Raw genomic sequence first — 21,473 nt, 5'->3', positions numbered from 1 at the left:
ATAATTTATCAGGATTATTTGATTTATAGGAAGTTTAAAAGAACAACATTTGTTTAAAATAGAAATCTTTGTAACAGTATACATGTCTGTACATGCACACATTTTGACTGTAATGTAAAAAAAAACAGTAATAAACAAATCGTTGGTTGCCTTAATGTCTATTTACAGTTAGCTTTACATTTGATATTAATTTGATTTTACAGTCATAATAATGAATTTATGAACATCTATTTCAATTCAAATTTCAAAAAGTATTTTATATAAATTGCCATTGTACTGTGCGTTTTATGTTTAGAACAATAACTATAGAAACTATAAAATCAAAAAGGTTAAAATATTGCCTCTTAATAAAAAGGCTAATTTGTTGGGTATGCAAGTTGAATTAATTTATGAACAAAATGTATGTTGAAAATTCCATGGTGCTGTAATGGTCTTAGATGGTAATACCTGTAACATTTTAGTATGGGAACCAAGTCTCACTATTTACTAGTTGATTATATGCATGCATATTACTAGCATATTGGCTGTTTATTAGTACTTAAACCACATATTAATGTAGTATTCTGCATGGCCATATTTTAATCCTTAATCTTAGCCAATACCTAAACTTAACCACTACCTTGCTAACTATTAATAAGCAGTACTTTAAGGAGTTTATTGAGGCAAAATTCATAATTAATAGTAAGTTAATAGTGAGAAATGGACCTTAAAATAAAGTGTGATCGTAATACCATGATACTTTTAATATTTAATCTGTGACACAATGCTTGCAATTCTGATGTACTGTGGAATTTCATTTCATTTTTGAAATTATATTTCAAGGAATGCCATAGTACTTTGTTCTAAAACATAACTAGAACTTTTTGGTGGATGATTGCAGGTCAGTTGGAATCAATAAATTGATTCGGGACTGGTGAACGTACAGTAACAGGATTTGCTTTTACCTGACTGGAGAAATTTGGCCCTTCCACCTGATTGCGTCTTTCCATTGGTGTCAAGGGAGGCCGAGCGGGTCATGTGACTCCTTGCCTGGGTGGAGACTGGCTCAAAGTCCGGGTCAAGGTCCAGGATCAGCTGATTGAGCTGTTCGATTGATTGATCTACATCCAAAGCCAGTGTCGCAAACTCATCATCTTTGTCTGGTTCGGACTGCGACTCCGGAAAGCCATTGTCTGGTAATGAAGGTTTGTTTGCACCTTTTTGGAGCTCCATCTCCTCCCTGTGTTCCAGTCCGTCTGAGGAAGTGTGCATGTAAGACGTGGATTGTTGCTGTTTCACCCATATATGTGTCTGATATCCAGCAGGTACTGAAGTGTGTATGAGAGTGTTTGAGGAATTCACATCGTCTCTAAATATAGCAGGGGGAGCTTCACTTTGGCAATCATCTGATTGGATGGAGTTCTGACATTCACCTGAAGACAAACCAGACATTTCCTTTGAAGACAGTGTGTATTTAGAGTCAGAAACAGCAGCAGTGGCATCATTAGGAACAATGATGTCATCGTCATCATCTATAATGTCTGTCTCCCGCTCTATGAACATGGCTTTACCATTTAAATGACTGGAATGATCAAATGCATCTTGATTGGCTTTAGGGTCATATCTCAGGATGCCTGGAGAAGGTTGTTCCTCCTCCATACTTAACCCAGGGTTTACTCTGGAGAGTTGGGGATGCTCCTCAGAGCTGTAGCTGATTGTGAGCCCAGAGGCTTGTCCTCCAGTCCACTGGGAGGAGCTGGAGAGTCCAGAGTCACTGCTCAGAGAGTGTGTGCCTTCTTTTTGCTTGGCTGTGAAAGAGAGAACAAAAAGTTAGTACAAAAATTAGAATTAGTACAATAAATTACAGGTGCAATAAAGTTGACCTCTATGATTTGGAACTCATTTAAGATGGCTTATGGAGCCATCAACTTTGAAATGAGTAAAATGAAAAAAGAATATATAACAACGTTTTTTAGTTTTTGTTTTACAAAATCATGAATAAAGAATATGAATCAGGTCTGCTTTAAATATTGTACATTTACAGAACTGTCACATTGATCTACTATTGTATAATGCTTTTTTTATTATTATTATTCAATCATTCAATACAGATGCTGAATAGGGCTTGGGTGCAGCGTTGCATTCTGGGACGTGGCGGCCATGTTGATGGCCTCGCGAATGTAAACATACAGCAAGTTGAATGAGAAGAAGCAGAGTTGGGAGAAAGAAAAAAGATGTTAAAATCACGAAAAGGTTGTGGGATTTATAGGGATACGCTAAATAAGAATGCCAGGGACCGGTATGTGGACAAAATCGGCACTATTAACGGTTTGGATCCATATGAAATTCCCAACAAAGAGTGGAGTACCGACGACAACTTGCTGCCGTACTTTTGCATTACAGATATCTTCGGCTACCTTGTTTGTTTTGTGCGCGTACACTTCAGAATAGTTCCGAAGCTACAAGTCATTGGAGTCTCAGCAGAGGGATAGCAACAAAAAGATGAATGTAGAAATTTCCCGTATTTTGGATGAGTAACCCAAGAAATTTCCCTTATTTTCAACGTTGACTTAAGCTATATAAATTCATATTCAGATGTTATGGTCGCTGTGGACGCGCCTCCAAGCAGGAAAGCGGTGAAAAGTTAATCCATTCTCATTTTATTTTCCCTAAGGCGAATATGTGTTGCGCTATTAAACACCACAATACAGCAACGGTTTACCATGGTTGAAATAGATTTTTAATTAATCAAATTAAGACACATGGATGAGAGGGAGTATGTCTAAACACTGCGCAGTTGTCTGAGTAGCAGTAAAGGAGGCCATCAACATGTCGTCGCCAAGTAATGACGTCACGACGCCCAAGCCCTATTGACTGTGTCTTCCATGTTTTCTCACTGACATATCCCTAACTCAAAGAAAATGCCATTTCCCCCGCAATTGGCAATGCACTGACATTCATCAGAGATAAACTCGTAGATACGAACTTGACTGTGTATCTTTCTCTAGCCTATAGGACTATACTGACACCTATTGGTGTGGATGAAGAATCATGCAAAACAAAAGGCAGATTGAAGAGATTTTCAGAGTCATATTTGGCATCCATGATCTCTGATATTTGAAAGATTAAACATGTTTGTTTAAATTACTAATAATTTTTTACATTTATAACAATTTGAAATTGTAAAAAGTTACCAAGGTGACACGTATAGTTGTTGAAAACAAAGTCACACCTGTGGCCCCTTATCTTCACCCACTCCTCCTACATTCAGTCCTCTGTGTCATTGTCTGGGGTCTAGTGGAAATGTTAACATGTCTCTAACGAGTTGCAGACACCTTAGTCATCACACAAATACACAGGTACAAAGACCTAGATATGTCTTTGTGTGGCCGTGGTGTGTGTTCTAGCAAAGACACATCAGTCAGCCTCTGGCAGCTGAACACCGATCACAGCAGATAGTGTCATGTGTCATGACACACTCAGAGTCTCGCAGCAATGATCATGACTGATAACACGTATCTACTGTTCAACATGAAGCCAGAAGGCAGCATCACACAAGCAGGCTGTACAAACACACACAAACACTGATATTTAACATCACGCCACACTCCATGATCAATTCTGACAGTAGAGTGCAGCTGGGATGATGTGTTTTTGTAAGCCAAAACCCAAAATGTTTCCTACAATAATTAAAAAGCCAATGGAAAAAAATCCTACTGGGTTATTGTCAAGAAATCCAAGGTGAAAATACGTAATCACTGCAACACTCAATAGACAAGATATATGTTACGTAAAATTCTCAGTGGTGTTTTGTTAACTAGAAATAATCAAATCACATGGACCCACTTTATTTTAAGTGTCTTAACTTCCATACTACTACATTTATCATGAATCATTTTGGTACAGTGCACTTATTTGTGAACATAAACGCTTTTGTATTCATATTTAAAACCACCTGAATGTAATTATATCCTTTAATTAATTTCTGCGATTACATTGTTTCCCTCTTAACCCACCCTTAAACTTAACCACACCACACAACAAACGGTGTGCTATACAAAATGAACAGAGTGAGTATATTGTATTACAGTTTTTGTGATGAAAAGTGGGACCAATCACAATAGCATTGGTTAACAACTGGTTAGTATGTCAACTGGTGAAAAACACAGACCTTTTTAACTAAACCAGTAACGCTTCTCTAGTCTCAAGAGGCTGAAATCCAAATACCAGGCATGCATGATAAAACGCCACAGCTGGCAACTCTTTCTCACACACACTCACTCACACAGGCATACAAACACACACCCAACAACCGAGATTCAACAGGCATTTTATTTTTTACAAATGTTAATAACCTAAAATAAATATTGAATAGACCACTTGATCAAAACCAACTACTTTAATGCTCAGAATTGAGAAAAATGGCAACAAACTTGACTTTGACTTTTAATTTGACTTTGCAACTAGCAATATAAATGAGTACTTCAAAAGTGATTCATGCAGCAACTTTTCCTGATAAATTAATTTGTTAAATCACAAGAGCCTTCAATAACTCACAAAATAAATCAAGCGTGTTGCTGCTGAAAGCAGATGCCACGACCCTGCACCGCTTCAAACATGCACGTAGCATCACAAACCTAATGCTTTCCAGAAACATCCTCTCAAACCAGACCCCAAAAGTTATCTGAGAGGACAACAGATGACTCTGACCATGGAAACAAAAAACAAAAAACATCTTACAAAGTCACAAGTGAGAAAAAATCCCAACAGTACAAAAAAAAGAGAAAAACATTTCATGAATGAATAAAGAAAGAGGTTAAAAAAAAGGGAGGAAAGAGAGAGGCAATCAGTCCTGACCGTGTTTATCCAGCAGACGTCTGTGCCCATTTTGTCCTGCTCTCTCTTTCAGTCGTTCTCTCCTCATGCAGTTTTAAACAGACAGGCAGCTTGCATTCATTCCCACAAGGTGATAAAAGCTCCCCTGCTTCTCTTTTTCATTCCCTTTCTTCCTTTTCTTTCCTTTCTCTCAGTCAATCTCTTTCCTCCCTTTCCCCTGTTTTCACCTTCTCCTTTTCCTCTCACAGTACTGCTCGCTCTCCCTGTCTCTCGCTCTCTTTCTCCACCTCTACACACAGGTAACCCCTTTCAGGTGCCCCTCCTGGGTGTACGGGAAAATCCTGGCTTAGGAAGCATTATTCCACTCGAGCCAGCCAATGCTCCTTGAAATACAGCTGTACACACACACACACACACACACACACATATGCTTGTTGTAGAGCGCGAACGGATGCTTGGAGGTCCTTGAGCCCACCAAATATGGAGTGGGGAATGTAAACACAAAGGCGGAGTTATGTATGGGTGGAGAAACCGAGAGCAAAAGAAAAGGAGGCAGAGAGAGATAAGGAAGGTACTGGTATAGTAAACAACAAGAATACCAGGCAAAAAGAAACACACAATGATGAAAGAGAGATTGAAAGAAAGGGAAAAGAAAGATAACAAGAGAGAGAGAGAGAGAGCATGCAACTTCTGGTCGGCTGGCAGCACAATTCCCTTCAGACTGTTTGTCGCTACGACTGGAAACAATTACAGACATTCAAGTGTGTGTTTGTGAGCATGTGTAATTCTATATTTGAGTTTAAGTAATGTAATTTGTAAAGGGTGTTTGTGCTCCAACTATGAGGTGTCTCTAAATTACACGGCTGCTTGACACAGAGTCACACAACCAGATGTGCATCAAGCCTCAGTCCCATATGAAACACACACACACACACTGTTGTGATTGATTTTTTTTTTTTACAGTTGTGCACAGAAACTCTCAATCTTTAAATATATGGCCCTGGAATTTCTGCTTCTTGTGCGTAGCCCATTTAGCATCTGAAACACTGAACTATGTGCAGAAGTGAGGGGTAAACATAGCAAGTGCAACTTATTTGTTCCCTGATCACTGAACTTTAACTAGACAAGGAGAACAAAGTTAATTTCCATGGAGTTAAACACTCATTGAACACTCATTGAAGCGATTTACTTCAGCATAATTCAGTTTTGTGCATATAGGGGAAGGTGGATTAAGATGTGCCAGTGGGTAAATTGAGCCATCCTGAATTTTGTTACTGCATCAATACAATACATGTTTGGGGTCAGATTAAAAGATTTTCTTAAATTGATCAAAAGAAAAGGCAATGTTTTAGTGTTACAAAGGATTTCAAATAAATAGTTTTAACTTTTTATTAATCAAAGAATACTTTAGAATAACATTTCACAAACTGTTTTAACTGTTCAAATGAATGCAGCCTTGGTGAGAATTAGATGCTTTTTTTTCAAAAACATTAATATATCTTAAAGATCCCAAACTTTTAAAAAGTAGGAAAAAAAGATGGATTTTTACATACCAATTTTTTTAAAGCCAAAATAAATTTTCTGCATCACTGATAAAATTATGTTTACATCATTGGCAAATCTACCTACTTCAGAAATAAATATCATGGGCACTGGTGTGACAAATGATTCATAGTGAAATATAAGATCACATAAATTGTGTTAACCCTGTTATCATAAAATCGTCCTCTTTTCAAGTAACAAATTATTACCAAAGTAACTAAAACTTTGTTATAACTGCATCAAATTAAATTGTCAATAAAACCCATCCTTTTACTTTTGTAACTTTTCTAGCATTTAGTTAGGGTTCTGGCAATTCTGCCATCGTAGAAAAGCTGAAAAGAACACATTCAGCCAGTTCATTATGGACTGAGTCAAAAACTGTTTCAGTTTACAGCTGGTTTCTATATAGATAGCTAGCTATTTGAAATTGTAGTCCACATACCTCCTAGCCATATATCAATATATTCATGTGTCTCGTGTCAAGACCCCATAGAGGAGAGGGCATTTAAAGTGACACGCACCAAAACGGGTCGCTGTGAACAGAACTGTTTTTGACAAGTTTTACACATCTACTGAGGAGTTTTAACCAAAGTATGTAACAGACATTTCACAAAGACCCTAAAAATCATACCATATTGAGGAAAATTGGCATCTGATGTCCCCTTTAAGACAATTATGTTTTGCAATACAGTTTTAAATGTCCACACTGTTAGTATGAGTTAATATAGTAAACATCTGATGACTGAAATGTGGATATCTATAAAGATTTCATAATTGAAATTACACTATAATTTAAATTCTTAGGCACCAGGCTTGTAAAAATCAAACTGAAGTGTACAACAGTCAACCCTGTTACTGTTAAATCTCAATGAAGATGTATTCAATTATTATATATATTTAAAAATAAAATGCTTTACATATCATCTTATTAGACTGGAAATGTTATGGTTACTATTATGGTTGCCATCATTCAGCAAATATGTTTCACCTCTACCTAGAAGACAACTCAAACCATTTAACACATGAGTCATTTGTGTCTGTTATGTCTGAGCTCCATCCCTCTGCTTTGATATTCTGACTCACTCTCCTCGACAAAACATTTTGTGGTATGAGCAGTTCTGTCTTACTACAGTTCATTTAGTGCAGCTACCTTAACATTTTCAGTAATTACAAACCCCCAAGGAAAACAGTCACGCCAACAGCACTGAGCACTGTGGCCATACTATGGTAACTGGCAGATCTCGTTTGGAGCTCATTATGGTGCGGAGGCCTAAGGCCAAACAAGATTAGATTAGGGTCAAATACAAGAACTTTACTATTATTGTAGGAGATTACGTTTTCCACGCATTCTGAACAGTCCCTCACAGTCTCATATGTTCCAATTAACCTCAGCAAACAGTGGCCAGACTTAACAAGGGTATTAGAGGTAAAGCGTGTTTCCTGTAGCAGACTTGGCAATTAGTAGACCATTACGAGCATTCATGTCTCGGAAAACTATTCTTTGCATCCTAAACTAAACACTGCTTACATGTGCATGCTTTTGTTTGCTTTCTAAAAATAAATACCCACAACCCCATGGTTTCAACACCCAAGCCCCACAAGAGGCCTGTGAAGTACTATATAAATGTGTCCCGCGACAGTTAGTGAATGCAAAGCCAGATTTAGTGTGGTTGTAGTATGTTAAAAAAGTGTACGCAAAGTAAAACTAACTGTTATTTATTGGGGAAATTAAAAATAAAGAAGAAAGAAAAAGAGACATGTTACTGTATAAATGATATGTTGGATTTAAAGTTTGATGAAAAAAGTGATTTGTTTTAAAGTGATGATATTAATAGGACAATAATTGGTCCTTTTGAGATCTGTACTGATTAATATTTATAATCTGCCAATTAGCAGAACTCTTCCATTGTTATTTTCTAAAATGGACCAACATTTTAAAGTAAAAATTTAGGTAAATATTTTGTAAATAAAATTTCTCCACCATATCTGGTTCTAATCTAGGGCATAGGCCTAGCCACCTGTCTCCATTAAATCTATAATGTCAAAGGAATAAGGAATATCTCCTCGGCCACTATTAACCGTACAAGTGAATCGGGTCCCTGCCAGATGACTGCAACAGAGCAAACCAGAAATGGGGTCTGATGTCTGAAAAATGACTGCACGCCTCTAGACCAACAACATCCAAAATATGATTGTTCAAGTTTAAGCACCGACTGACAACACAGAAGGATGAGTTTTAAAAAAAAAACAAAAAAAACTTTATGAAATACCTCATCATGACCTCAAGATTGTCCTTGGTAATTTCAATGCACAGCTGGACAGTGATCAAAACAGACTTGAACTGTTGGTGCTTTTGCATCATCTGAACATCTGCATGATAATGGTGAGTGGCTGATCTCATTTCGACACCATAACAACTTTTGTATCGGTAACACATTCTTTCAACATTGTCGCTGACGAGTGGGGTGGGGCCGAGGGCCTTGGGAACGGAGCAAGGCTGGTGGAGTGATTTGGAAATGAGCGACACCTGCTCCACTCACTGGTCTCGAGTCCCATGGAAGAGATTAAAAGATACAAAAGAGGAGCGATGACGGACGTAAGAGTACCACTTTTTGTCGTCTGTGAGGGGCTGTCGCGCTGTTTTGAGTTTATTTTATTATTAAAGCTTTATTTATAAGTGTTCCCAAACTCAAACGCCAAAGGCAAGTTCAGGTCAAGCATCCATGTGCCACAGAGAAATTTAACAATCAAGATATTACCGAAGAGTTTGCTTGACCTTCAAAATTGGTTTGAGATCCTCACTGACAACATTGAAGATAGTTGGAAGACAATGAAAACCATCATCTAGAGCTGTGCAGATGAGAAAAATGGCTGCAGACGGGGAAAGATTAAAGAAAAATGGATCCAAGACCAGACCTGGCAACTGATTGATGAAAGATGAAGAGCAAAACAGAGAATGATCAGGCTAATACTTTGAATGAACAAGCACTTGCAGCCACACTATATACACTGACCTCAACCACCAAGTCAAACTATCAAATTTTGAGTTAAGAGAGGATGGCTTTTAAGAAAGGGAGCAGAGGTCCTGGACCCAGGACTGTGGAGACTCCAGAATGCTCCACTGAACTGTCAACGAGCTCACAGGATCACAGAATTGTTTGAACATCCCAATTTATAAAGACAAACATGGAATGCTTTTATTTTCCACAGCAGAACAGGATGAAGGATGGATGGAACACTTTCAAGACAGCCTTAACCAACCTGACCGACCACCATGGGCAATTTCACTGTAGAAGGGGGGCATATCGATCTAGATGTCAATATGGGCAACTTTTCGATGGAAGAGACGAAGATGGCCCTCAAAGGGCTCTGGAACAATAAGGCGGCTGGACTCGATGAGACCAACCCAAAACTTCTGAAAGTGAGTGGTCAGCCCCTTCGCCTGGGGAAAGTCAGAGAGGATTGGAAAAAGAGCGTCATTGTTCGACGCCCCAAGAAAGGCGATGTCACCAACTGCACAAATTGCCAAGGCATTACACTCCTCTCCGTTCTGGGAAAGACTTTCTGCAATGTTATGTCATTTACTCTAACCCACTGTCTGCGAGAACAGCAGGCAGGCTTTTGTAATGGTTGCTCCTGCTGGCAAGCAGATTTTTACTCTACCAAATATCATTGAGCAATGTGTTGAGTATCGCCATGCAATTTACATAAATGTTATTGATTTCAAAAAGGCATTTGACAGTATTCATCGAGACTCACTGTGGGCAATCCTCCTGCTCTATGGTGTCCCAAAAGCCTTCGTAATCATCTTTGTAAATCTTTATCTAAACACTTCTTGCTGTGTAAGAAGTTCTTTTTTTTTAGATCACTACCGGAGTCCGCTAGGGGTTCATCCTTTCACCGATCATCTTTCTTATCACCCTTGAAAGCAACTGCATACAATGGAGCAGGCATCCCTTGGATGGTTCAAGATCGTTTAACAGATCTAGATTTTGCCGATGACGTGGCCCTGTTCACCGAAGATGAAACTCAGCTTTCAAACACAAGCTCATGAAGACCGGACATACAACCAAGCCAGTCAACATCACTGTAGACGCAAAACATCTGGAAGCAGTGGAAAAATTTACCTACTTGGGGAGCATCGTTTGTCACAATGGTGATGCCAATACCGAAATCCAGACCAGGGAAGCTTGTCTTTCATTGGCTACTGCACATCTGGTTGTCAGCTTCAATGTCTTTATGACTATACTCCTCCATTGTCATCCCAACCACAATCTATTGAATGCAAAATGTGGAAGAGTACAGCAAACATAATCCAGAGGAAAAACAGATTCCACCAGCGATGTCTCCAGTGCATTCTCAGGGTCTTGTGGCAGAGAAATTCCAACAGCCTTCAAGTCACAATCACATAACACCACCTTAGACTAGCCGGTCATATTCTACGAATGCAACGACATCACATCGCCCGGGTGGAAATGCACTGGTGTGGCCGATACCAGCCCTAAACCTAGTGCTGAACCTTTATCAACAATCTCGAGCTCACCAGGATGAAGCTGAAGTGCTAGTAGAGGACCGACAACGGTGGAGAGATCCAAAGTGCCCAACAGCATGGTCTAAGTAAATTTTATTTAAACAATTTAGCACACGTTATGTCATTACTTCTTAATTGTTCTACTGTTTCAATCTCTAAAAAGCAATTAAAATGCCAATGACACAACTTTATAACCATTTCATATTTCAATATATTTGTTGAATTAGATAACATTTATATTATAAGTCTTTTCAAGACCACTATTCCAGACATTATGAAGAACTTGAGTCCAGTCTTACCAGCTGCTGCAAGATTTTCAGTGAAGTCCCATTGAGTGTGTAGTGAATTCAGAGTGTCATTTTCCATGTCAACTGCTGAACTGTTCCAGTGGCCACAATCTTGAAATGGATAAACAGTGTTCATTTATTCCTAAATTAATTTCTACCTAAATTAGCCATATTAAATCATGCAAATTCACAAAGATCCATAAAACACCTTTCATTCAAGAGAAATTAGAGGATACCTGAAGCAAGGGACGGGCCTCTGTTGGCAATTTCTGAAAAGAGCATCTCCACCACACCGTCCTCTGGGAATCTTGGGTCTTGAATAGAGACAAGAGCAAATGATGACTGAAATGGATGAAAGGTATAGAAAAAAAACTACGCTGCAAAGCAATATGGGAACATCAAAACACACAAGTTCAATGACTCTGTGACTTGTAAGCACATTCGCCACAGCCATGTGACTGTTTTTGCTTCTATCCATCCAAAAGTTTGATTGATTGCGTAAGGTTTCTAAAAATAAAGAAGTAAAAATGTATGTTGGCCCGAAAAGGATGAATTTCACAACATTACATAAAAATATCAAATGTCATCTGAAAACAACTGCTTTTAGAGGATGTATGAAATCAGTTTCTTTCCATTATAGAAAGAAAACACATATAACAAAGACTGTTATTATTTCTACAATAAAAGAAAAACAATAAGGATACAAAATTATGCACACACACACACACACACACACTGTTCAAACTATGAACATTTTCCAATAAAGCGTCTTCCAGATTTACAGTTTAAGTCAATTGATTTATATGAAAAGATTTTTGTGCTACATACAAAGTAAACATTATTTGGTTATATTTTGTAATATTTTGCAAATGGAAAAACCTCCAAAACCTTTTGGGCCACTTCGAGTGCAACAATTTTAACAAAAAAACTTTGTGTACCTATGTTGGCATGATCAAGGTCTTCTTTCTGCAAGGAAAGTTTGTCTCCACACAGAGTGCTGGTGTGGAACTGCACACGAAACACTGTCTCATGAGTCCTCGTGGAACCATTTTTATGATAACACGCAATCTGCACAGAATGAAGAATTTAAGATTAGTGCTGTCTGCATGTGTTAGTGTGTGTTTGTGTGTGTGTGTAAGGGACAGAGAGAAATCTCACCATGAAATCGCCTTTGAGCATCTGCGGGGGTTCCAGAACAAAACACACTCTGTCTGTTTGACCTACAGCAACCTGCCTGAGAATTATACACAAGCAGTAATTAGGAATACTGTATAATCACATGGAGAAACAGGATGAGACATAAAAAGTGCTTTCATATTGTATTTATATGATATCTGGTGTCTTACTGCACTCCTGATGTGTATACTGTCTGTGTGTCTTGATACACTCTGATAAACAGCTGACACACTGAAAAAAAAAACCCCAGATGAAAATAGTTACCTTTTCGATAGTTATCTTAAAACAGATCGCAGTAATGGTTCATCAACTATTAACTTGTACAATGGAAGCAATCGAAATCAGAGGTGTGACGTGTGTTCTTTTCAGCTCATTAAAAATTAACCTTGCTGTCGCGTTCTGGATTAATTTTAAAGGATTATTTAATTCTGCATTAATTAATTAGTCCTTTACTCACGTTGATTTACGTCTGTGAAACACACAATATATTTTGTCTCTTTTTTGTTTTCATACAATAGAAGTCAATGATCACCAGAACAGTTTGGTTACCAACATTCTCTAAAATACCTTCATTTGCGTTCCACAGAAGAAAGAAATGAGAGTGAGACGACAGACTTTTCATTTCTGGGTGAGCTAATATTTTAAGTGATATTACAGATGTATTTTTCATAGGAGAAAATTTGGAGAATTCAGAGAAATATCTGTTCTCTATTAATGTACAAAAGAAAGAGTGTTGTCCTCACCTGTAGGGTGAAAGTCAGGAACGGGATGGATATTAATGCAATGGATGAAGAGTGGGGAAGAGTTTATGTGGATCTGATGAGTAAGGAGCCTGCCAAACGCCTGCACATACCTGAATCATCCAAAAACCCCACAGTCACTCTTACTGACACAAGACAACAAATCAAGCCTGATGACACCAGCACAACTTCAGGTGAAATCAATAATAAAACAGCAAAAAATGCACCAGCCTGGTCTTATTTGGCAATTATCAGCATTTAAAAAAAGGGGATTTATGGGAAAGAAAAAATGCATGAGTATTTCCAAACAAACAAGCCAAAGGTGTAAAAAGTATGGAAGCACATTTCCACCGCAAGGTTACAAAAAATAAATAATAATAAATCAATGTAATTGCTACTTTTTATAAAAAAGTCTGACTAATCTTCTCAAAATTCAGAACTGCTCAATATAAACTCATGAAAAATTCATAATTGCGATATAAAGTCTTAATTTTTTCTTGCACTTTTTTGTTGTTTACCTCTCACAGTTCCAACTTTTCTTCACAGAATTGCAAGTTATTAACTCACAATTGTGAGTTAACATCAATTTGAATCTGACTTTTTTTCCTCCGAATTTAAAGTTTATATCCACCAAGTTTACATTTCATAAATCTGTTTTTTTTTTCTTTCTTTCCTTTTCATTACAATTGCAAGCTTCTCACAGTTTGACTTTTCTTTCCTCGTAAATGTGAATAAACAACTTAAGCAACTGCGAGGTAACATCGAGTTTAAATCTCACAATTCTATGTTTACATCACAAGAAAAATTTACATCACATTCTAAGAAAAAGAACTGCAAGATAAAAATTCAGCATTACAAGATATTAACTGAAAACGCCTGTTGTGGAAACAGGCTTCCATAGAAAAGTGTTACTGGTTCTGAAAGATGACCCCAAAAAATAAAAAACATTCCTTGACATTCCTCCATTGATTGAGTGCTATTCTGGGTGTGCCTCACTATCAAAGAGAATAAATAGCTTCTTTATACTTTTGCCAAAATCAGCTTCTTTGTGCTCTTCCAACAACAGATCAGAGCAGAATATTTATGTTGCCGTTTTTGAAACTTTACAATAACTCATCTTCTGAAAAGTGTTTCTATAGTCAATAGAGATGGGAGAACATAAAGGGAGGAAAATGATAATGTACTTAAACAGCAGGGGAAAAAGTAAAAACTCTTGCTCAGTTTGTACGTGCATGAAGACTCACAGGCAGTGTCTTTCAGTATGATGTTAAAAATTAAATACCAAAGTGTAAAATGAAGATCATTCAGAGAAAAGGGAAGTGGGGAATAATGTCAGGACATCCAGACTGTATAGGGGGATTTCCTCTTATGTGTGTCCACAGCGTAACCTGAGTATGCTTCAAGGTGAAAAGCAACTGGAAGAAGGGGAAAAAGAAAGTTAATGCATAAACGAATGAGCCTTGCCTTTTCTGAGATGGAGTCATAAGGTTAACCATTTTATCACGGCAGAACTTCTTCATGGAGTAGAGATCTAATGCTTGTTCCTCACTGAAAGACAGACAAACAAATGTATAAAACTATAAAATCTCTTTGAATATTCCCCTACAGTTAGTTTTTTACTTAAGAATCTCTGGATCACTGAACAAAACCTGGACATTGCTCATGATCTGATATTTGAATCTGTTCCTCACACATGTGAATTCTGAGGACTTGGAATATGGTGCATAATCAAAAGGACTACTTTTTTATGGTGCTTTTGGATCTATTTCAAAGCTTTAATGTTCTCGTGACCATTTATTGTAATCACACAGAAAGACATACAGGTTAAGAATGGCATGAGTAAATAGTACAAAATATTTCATTTTTGGATTAACTATGTCTTTAGGCAGCTTTTCTGAGAAGGCGATTGTATTTTTAATGATGTTTGGACTTGTTAACAGTGGATATAAATGGTTGAGTTGTACCTGGTGGAAACATTAGCTAGCTGGATGTAAGAGGATATGACCACACCCACTCTGTCTTTGCAGCCCTAGGAGAGACACAGGAAGAAGTCAAGCAACCGTGGCAGAGTCCCATAGACAAATAATGGACTTTGAGCCTTAAAATAACCTTAAAATATCTTGAAATCTCACTTTGCAGTGTAGCAGCAGCACATTTTCAGAGTATGCCCTAAGCCAGCTGTCCATGTTTTTACACACCGAACACAGCAGATGGAGCGACGGAGCATGTTTCTCTGGCCATCCCAAATCCACCACCTAACAGTCAGAAATGTGAAACAGTTAAACATATATTTCCATTCAAATGTTTGGGGTACAACAGCTTTTTAGCTTTTTTGAAGATGAATAGAGTGGAAAAGATTACGAGAATGAAGTCTAAATATTATGAGAATAAAGTATGAATGTTTCGAGAATAAAGTCATAATATTATGAGAATAAAGTCGAAATATTATGAGAATAAAGTCGAAATATTATGAGAATGAAGTCGAAATATTATGAGAATGAAGTCGAAATATTATGAGAATAAAGTCGAAATATTATGAGAATAAAGTCGAAATATTATGAGAATAAAGTATAAATGTTTCGAGAATAAAGTCGAAATATTATGAGAATAAAGTCAAAATATTATGAGAATAAAGTATAAATGTTTCGAGAATAAAGTCGTAAAATTATGAGAATAAAGTCAAAATATTATGAGAATAAAGTCAAAATATTATGTGAATAAAGTATAAATGTTTCGAGAATAAAGTCGTAATATTATGAGAATAAAGTCAAAATATTATGAGAATAAAGTCGAAATATTATGAGAATAAAGTCAAAACATTATGAGAATAAAGTCGAAATATTATGAGAATAAAGTCTAAATATTATGAGAATAAAGTCGAAATATTATGAGAATAAAGTATAAATGTTTTGAGAATAAAGTCAAAATATGAGAATAAAGTCAAAATATTATGAGAATAAAGTCGAAATATTATGAGAATAAAGTCGAAATATTATGAGAATAAAGTATAAATGTTTCGAGAATAAAATCGTAATATTAAGAGAATAAAGTCAAAATATTATGAGAATAAAGTCAAAATATTATGAGAATAAAGTCGAAATATTATGAGAATAAAGTCAAAACATTATGAGAATAAAGTATAAATGTTCGAGAATAAAGTCGAAATAGTCTAAATGTTTTGAGAATAAAGTCAAAATATTATGAGAATAAAGTCAAAATATTATGAGAATAAAGTCGAAACATTATGAGAAGTCGTAATACTGTGAGAATAAAGTCGAAATGTTTAGAGAATAAAGTCCTAATATTATGAGAATAAAGTTAAAATATTATGAGAATAAAGTCGAAATATTATGAAAATAAAGTCAAAATATTATGAAAATAAATTCGAAATATTATGAGAATAAAGTCAAAATATTACGAGAATAAAGTTGAAATGTTTAGAGAATAAAGTCCTAATATTATGAAAATAAAGTTAAAATATTATGAGAATAAAGTCGAAATATTATGAAAATAAAGTCAAAATATTATGAAAACAAATTCGAAATATTATGAGAATAAAGTCAAAATATTATGAAAATAAATTCGAAATATTATGAGAATAAAGTCAAAATATTACGAGAATAAAGTCGAAATGTTTCAAGAATAAAGTTGTAATAATATGAGAATAGAGTTGAAATATTACGAGAATAAAACAGTTTAATTTAATTAATTGTTTCACATAAATATAACGATCTGATCATTAAAAAAATTGAAAAACAAATTATTGTAAAATACATAATTTGTGTTTAGCTATAAAACTGATTTTGAAAGCCGAGACATTAAAAGTAGGTTTATCAAAAGCACTTATTTTTATTGGGTGGCTGGCGCACTACAAATAACTAATGCAATGGAAGATATGAAATATTATTTGCAAGCATACTGTCCCCGCAAGTATGACACATGGTATGAGTTCTGCTAATAATCCCACATATATTTGTAGTTTATTTTAAAAAAAGGGTTAACCTAAATAAGAGAGCTACAGCGCCCCCCCAAGGAATGTCGATTGGGTGTGTGGGCTGATGTTAACATAAAAAGTTGTTCCTGTTCAGTCTGTTAATAAATATCATATTCTTGATATTAAGCTGTTTCCGCGAGTCCTTAAAACTGACTCTTCCTCATCCCAATAAGATGATGCGGGCACTCAGATGGAACAATATTCAAACAATCTCAGTGGTCTGCAACTTCTCCCGGTGCTCTTAATCCGGGACATTTACCGCCGCAATAAAGGCATACTCTCAAAATATGATAACTTTAATTTCTACTATTAAATTCTCAAAACATTTCCACTTTATTCTCCTATAGTATTACAAATTTATTCTCAAAGTATTTCAAATATATTCTGGAAAAATTTCGACTTTATTTTCGAAGCATTTTGACCTTTTCCTCGTAATATTTCGATTTATCCTCGTAATATTTCGACTTTATTCTGGTAATATTTCGACAGTTTCAAACACTGATCAGAATAAGTAATGTTTCTTGAGCAGAAAATCAGCATATTCGAATGATTTCTGAAGGATAATGTGACACTGAAGACTGGAGTAATGACTGCCGATGACCCAGCCTTGCCATCATAAATTATATTTTAAAAATATATTATATTATTCCAATAATATTTCATACAATTATTTCATATTTTAATATTCATATCTCACAAAATTCCTATTTTTATTTTATTTTGGATCAAATGAATGTAGCCTTGGTGAATATATAAAAAATGTTACCGACCCCAAACTTTAGTATGGAAGTATGAATACTATCAGACATCTGTAATAGTCAAGAGTTTATCTTTACCCTGTGATTCATCCTGCTGAGATCATCACTGCGTTCGGTTAAGTTAATGACCTGCATGCATGAAAGTAAAGGTTTTGGTCCATGTAACAGTCAGCCAGGTCAACAGACACACAATGACACCTGATTCGGTTGTTTTTCTGGTCTGCTCACCATGTATCGATCAGCATGTTTGGACCGCAGCATCTGCGTGATGCTGTGCAGGTTGTGCTGGTACGTCTGCTCTGTGCAGGACTGGAGGAAGGTGAGGCCAATGATACGCTCTGTAATGTAGTCCAGGTCAAATTCCGATCCCTCCGCCATCGCAGTGTTCCCTCATGAGAGGAGACCTGCAGAGAGGACGAGACTGGCTTCAGTTGAATAATATGCAGGACTCTTTGAAAAGCAATTGTTTTGGCATGTAGGGATGCTCAAAGCTGAAAGAATCCATGAAGGACCTGCACTGGTTGAAATTTCAGCCAACAGACAGTAACAGTAGGACTTTGTCAAGGCTTTGGACACTTACAATCAGACATGCAGAACTGCTTGCATCATTTAAATGGCATAGAAATCTTCAAGATAAGATGTAACTTTAATATATGAAATAATCTGTGGGTTCTTTAACACATTCATTAGTCTCACATACTCTTAATACACACTTTTTACACTCACTTTTTTTGTTTTAATGGATGTAAATTATTATAGCACATGCATGCAGTGAACATAGATGCATTATGAGAGAAATCTGACACTTCTGTCACTTTATGAAAGCCTTGTGTGTGTAGTGTTCTGTAGTGAAAATGCTGATGGTGGAAATTGTATTTTCTTAACTTCTGTAATAAAATGTTCAACTACTTTTGCTAAGCCTAGTTGCATAGCTAGATTTCTATGCACTCTTTTTTGTTTTTTAGTTTTTTGCATAATTTGGCAAAATTACAGCTTGACTGGAAATGAAAAGTCATAGTTAAACTGATTTTTCTTCACACATCATGTGACATTAGATCTCAAACAAACCACAACAAAGTGACAGTGTAAATCATGTTCAAAAACTTCTGATTATTAGGTCATAGTTTTGAAAATGTTACTGCTATTATTTAAGAGTTATATTATGATGTTTAAAGGGTAAAACAAATAAAATCTATAAACTACCATTTAAAAGTTTTTGAGAAAAAAAATGTCTTATGCTCACAATGGATGAATTCAAATAAAAAAAATACTGAATTATTGAGAAATATTAATGCAATTTAAAATATCTGTTTTCTATTTAAATTTATTTAAAAATGAAATTTACTCCTGTGAATGCAAAACTGAATTTTCAGCATCATACTCCACTCTTCAGTCTCACATGATCCTTCACAAATATGCTGTTTTGATGCTCAAGAACCATTTCTTATTATCATCGATGTAGAAAACAGTTGTGCTACTTAATATTTCCTTTTCATTATTCTTTTATTAAAAGAAACAGAATATTTTGAACATCTTCGAACATGTTATCTGAATGTCCGTCAACTTTTTAAATCATTTTATGCATCCTTGCTGAAAAAGGTCTTCATTCCTTTTTTTGTTTTCTTAATAAATCTCGACTTTTGAATGGTAGAGTACATAAAGGACATTTGAAAAGTAAAACATAAAAAAGTAGATACTTTACAAAGTGACTTGTTGACTTCAGAAAAGCCCATAAGCAATGTCTCACCAAACATTAATAGCAGCATTTAAAAATCCACAAGGAAGCAGCCACAGTTCCTTCATCAAGGAGTCACAAGATCTAAATCTGCTTTTGCTCCGATACATTCTCTTTCACACCAAGGATGCTTCCTCTATTATTTTCAATCAGTATCTCTTTTGCTTTAAGAAGATAAAAACTCTTCGCAATACTACTACATTGCAAAAATTCTCTCTCTCTCTCTCTCTCTCTCTCTCTATATATATATATTTACACACACAGTTCCATTTTTGCCTCAGTCCTCTATTCATTTCTGACCCACAAACACAAGATCACACAGCTTCTAATATATAAACACATGACAGCGTAAGGGTCACTCTGACCCTTGTCATATGAGAGTGGAAAGACAAAACAGACCCACTGAACTGAAGTGAGACACAAAATTAGCCACTCAGAGTGTTTGTCTTGTGAGCTGACCTGACACAAAGTGGACACACCTAACAACAACACAGAAAGAGACAGAGAGGACTTTGCTTCTCATTTCTATTAACAATTCAATATAAATACCTGTTTCCGAACACACCAATTCTCCACTTCAAGCAAAGCTTTATTCTCCGTGTATTTCAAAATAAATATAAGATAACCTTATATCTCGTATAGAGCTGTGGCTAAGCACAGTTGATCTGCTCACCGTGTTCCCGGTTCACACCAGATCAGTTTTCCTTCACTTTCAGCATTGCACACCTACACCATGTGCTCCATGCGTCAGTGTATGTGCGTCTGCTCACTTATCTACAGTATGTTTAATCCTTAACCTGTGTTTAACCTTCAACCTCCAATTAGATCCATAAAAACAAAAAGACACAAAAACTCGAGTTACGTACAGAGAGCTCACCTGAGAGCTGTCTTCACCTAACACATGTAGAAAAAGCTGAAAGAACTCACCCTTCTGTCCGGTTGAAATCTCCTCTCAATACTCTTCTAAATGCCTGCAAACACAAAAAGGGTAAATAAATGCAGCCGAAGGTGCTTTGTCTGAGCTCACATGTACTTTGGCCGTTGTGGTGTATGTGCGTGTTCATCCGTTGTCAGTATTTGTTGTGTGGTAAGCATGAATAAAGAAACAGTAGGGTAACACACCTCCCTATTTCAAAGAAAAAGCCCTGTGACACACAATGGACATATGATGCAGTTAACTCTGCATTTTTTCTTTGTGTATTGGAAAGGCCAGACCTGATATTGAACAGATTGTATATCATTAAAAACACACAATTATCACAGCAATCCAGTGATTTCTAAATAATTAATGAAACTATGTGAGCTCACGTAGGTTTTTTTCCATCCTGTAACTGGGTCATAATGGTTAAATATTACCAGGATGTGCATTCCAGACTCCTGCTGTCTCCAGACTTCCGAGATCATGAATGTCAATCACAAACTGAAAAACAACTCTGAAGGAGTGTGGAAGCTGAAGCTTCACCAAACATGGAATATGAAACATAAATGTATGGTTCGTTCCTTTTTAATAATTTCTAGAAAAAGATTACATAATAGGTTTGCTTGAGCAATGCAAGTCACATTCAGCAATAAGGTTATTTAAGGTCATACATCATAGTAAATGTGAGGTCAGACTGAGGGGCCAAACGTGCATGTGTGTCTGCTGCCCCCTACTGGACAATCAGTAATAGAAAAACAGAACAGGCTCATCCATATATATATAAATATATTTATATTATATTATATTATATATATATATATATATATATATATATATATATATATATATATATATATATATATATATAAAAAATTTTTTACATTATTTACTCGCTCTCATGTCATTTCAAACCTGTATGACTTACTTTCTTTTGCAGAATGCCAAAGGAGATATTTTAAAGACTGCTGGTAATCAT

General features: G+C 36.0%; 1 protein-coding gene across 7 annotated transcripts in view; it reads right to left on the bottom strand.

Moving 5' to 3' along the window:
- The window catches only part of tns3.2 (tensin 3, tandem duplicate 2), a 42,262-nt gene extending 21,244 nt beyond the window's left edge, over positions 1–21,018 (bottom strand). The window contains exons 1-14 of one of the 7 annotated variants that reach the window (XM_026233538.1): positions 20,935–21,018; positions 20,506–20,549; positions 18,072–18,247; positions 17,922–17,972; positions 15,224–15,346; positions 15,056–15,120; positions 14,556–14,639; positions 13,095–13,204; positions 12,522–12,582; positions 12,334–12,409; positions 12,114–12,243; positions 11,412–11,489; positions 11,188–11,286; positions 945–1,787 (exon numbers count right to left, since the gene is read on the bottom strand). In XM_026233538.1, coding sequence (XP_026089323.1) covers positions 945–1,787; positions 11,188–11,286; positions 11,412–11,489; positions 12,114–12,243; positions 12,334–12,409; positions 12,522–12,582; positions 13,095–13,204; positions 14,556–14,639; positions 15,056–15,120; positions 15,224–15,346; positions 17,922–17,972; positions 18,072–18,221 — 1,870 coding nt within the window. In that variant the 5' untranslated portion in view covers positions 18,222–18,247; positions 20,506–20,549; positions 20,935–21,018. Of the gene's footprint in view, positions 1–944; positions 1,788–11,187; positions 11,287–11,411; positions 11,490–12,113; positions 12,244–12,333; positions 12,410–12,521; positions 12,583–13,094; positions 13,205–14,555; positions 14,640–15,055; positions 15,121–15,223; positions 15,347–17,921; positions 17,973–18,071; positions 18,248–19,540; positions 19,679–20,127; positions 20,363–20,505; positions 20,657–20,934 lie in introns of those variants that run through there. The other 6 variants (XM_026233544.1, XM_026233539.1, XM_026233540.1 and 3 more) reach the window with 6 other exon arrangements.
- Between the last annotated feature and the right edge of the window lie 455 nt (positions 21,019–21,473).

This window comes from Carassius auratus, chromosome 45 (assembly GCF_003368295.1).
Source record: "Carassius auratus strain Wakin chromosome 45, ASM336829v1, whole genome shotgun sequence".
In the NCBI taxonomy this organism is placed as follows: domain Eukaryota; kingdom Metazoa; phylum Chordata; class Actinopteri; order Cypriniformes; family Cyprinidae; genus Carassius; species Carassius auratus.
The sequence above is the reverse complement of the archived record's forward strand: the minus strand, read 5'-3'. Positions and strand labels throughout refer to the sequence as shown.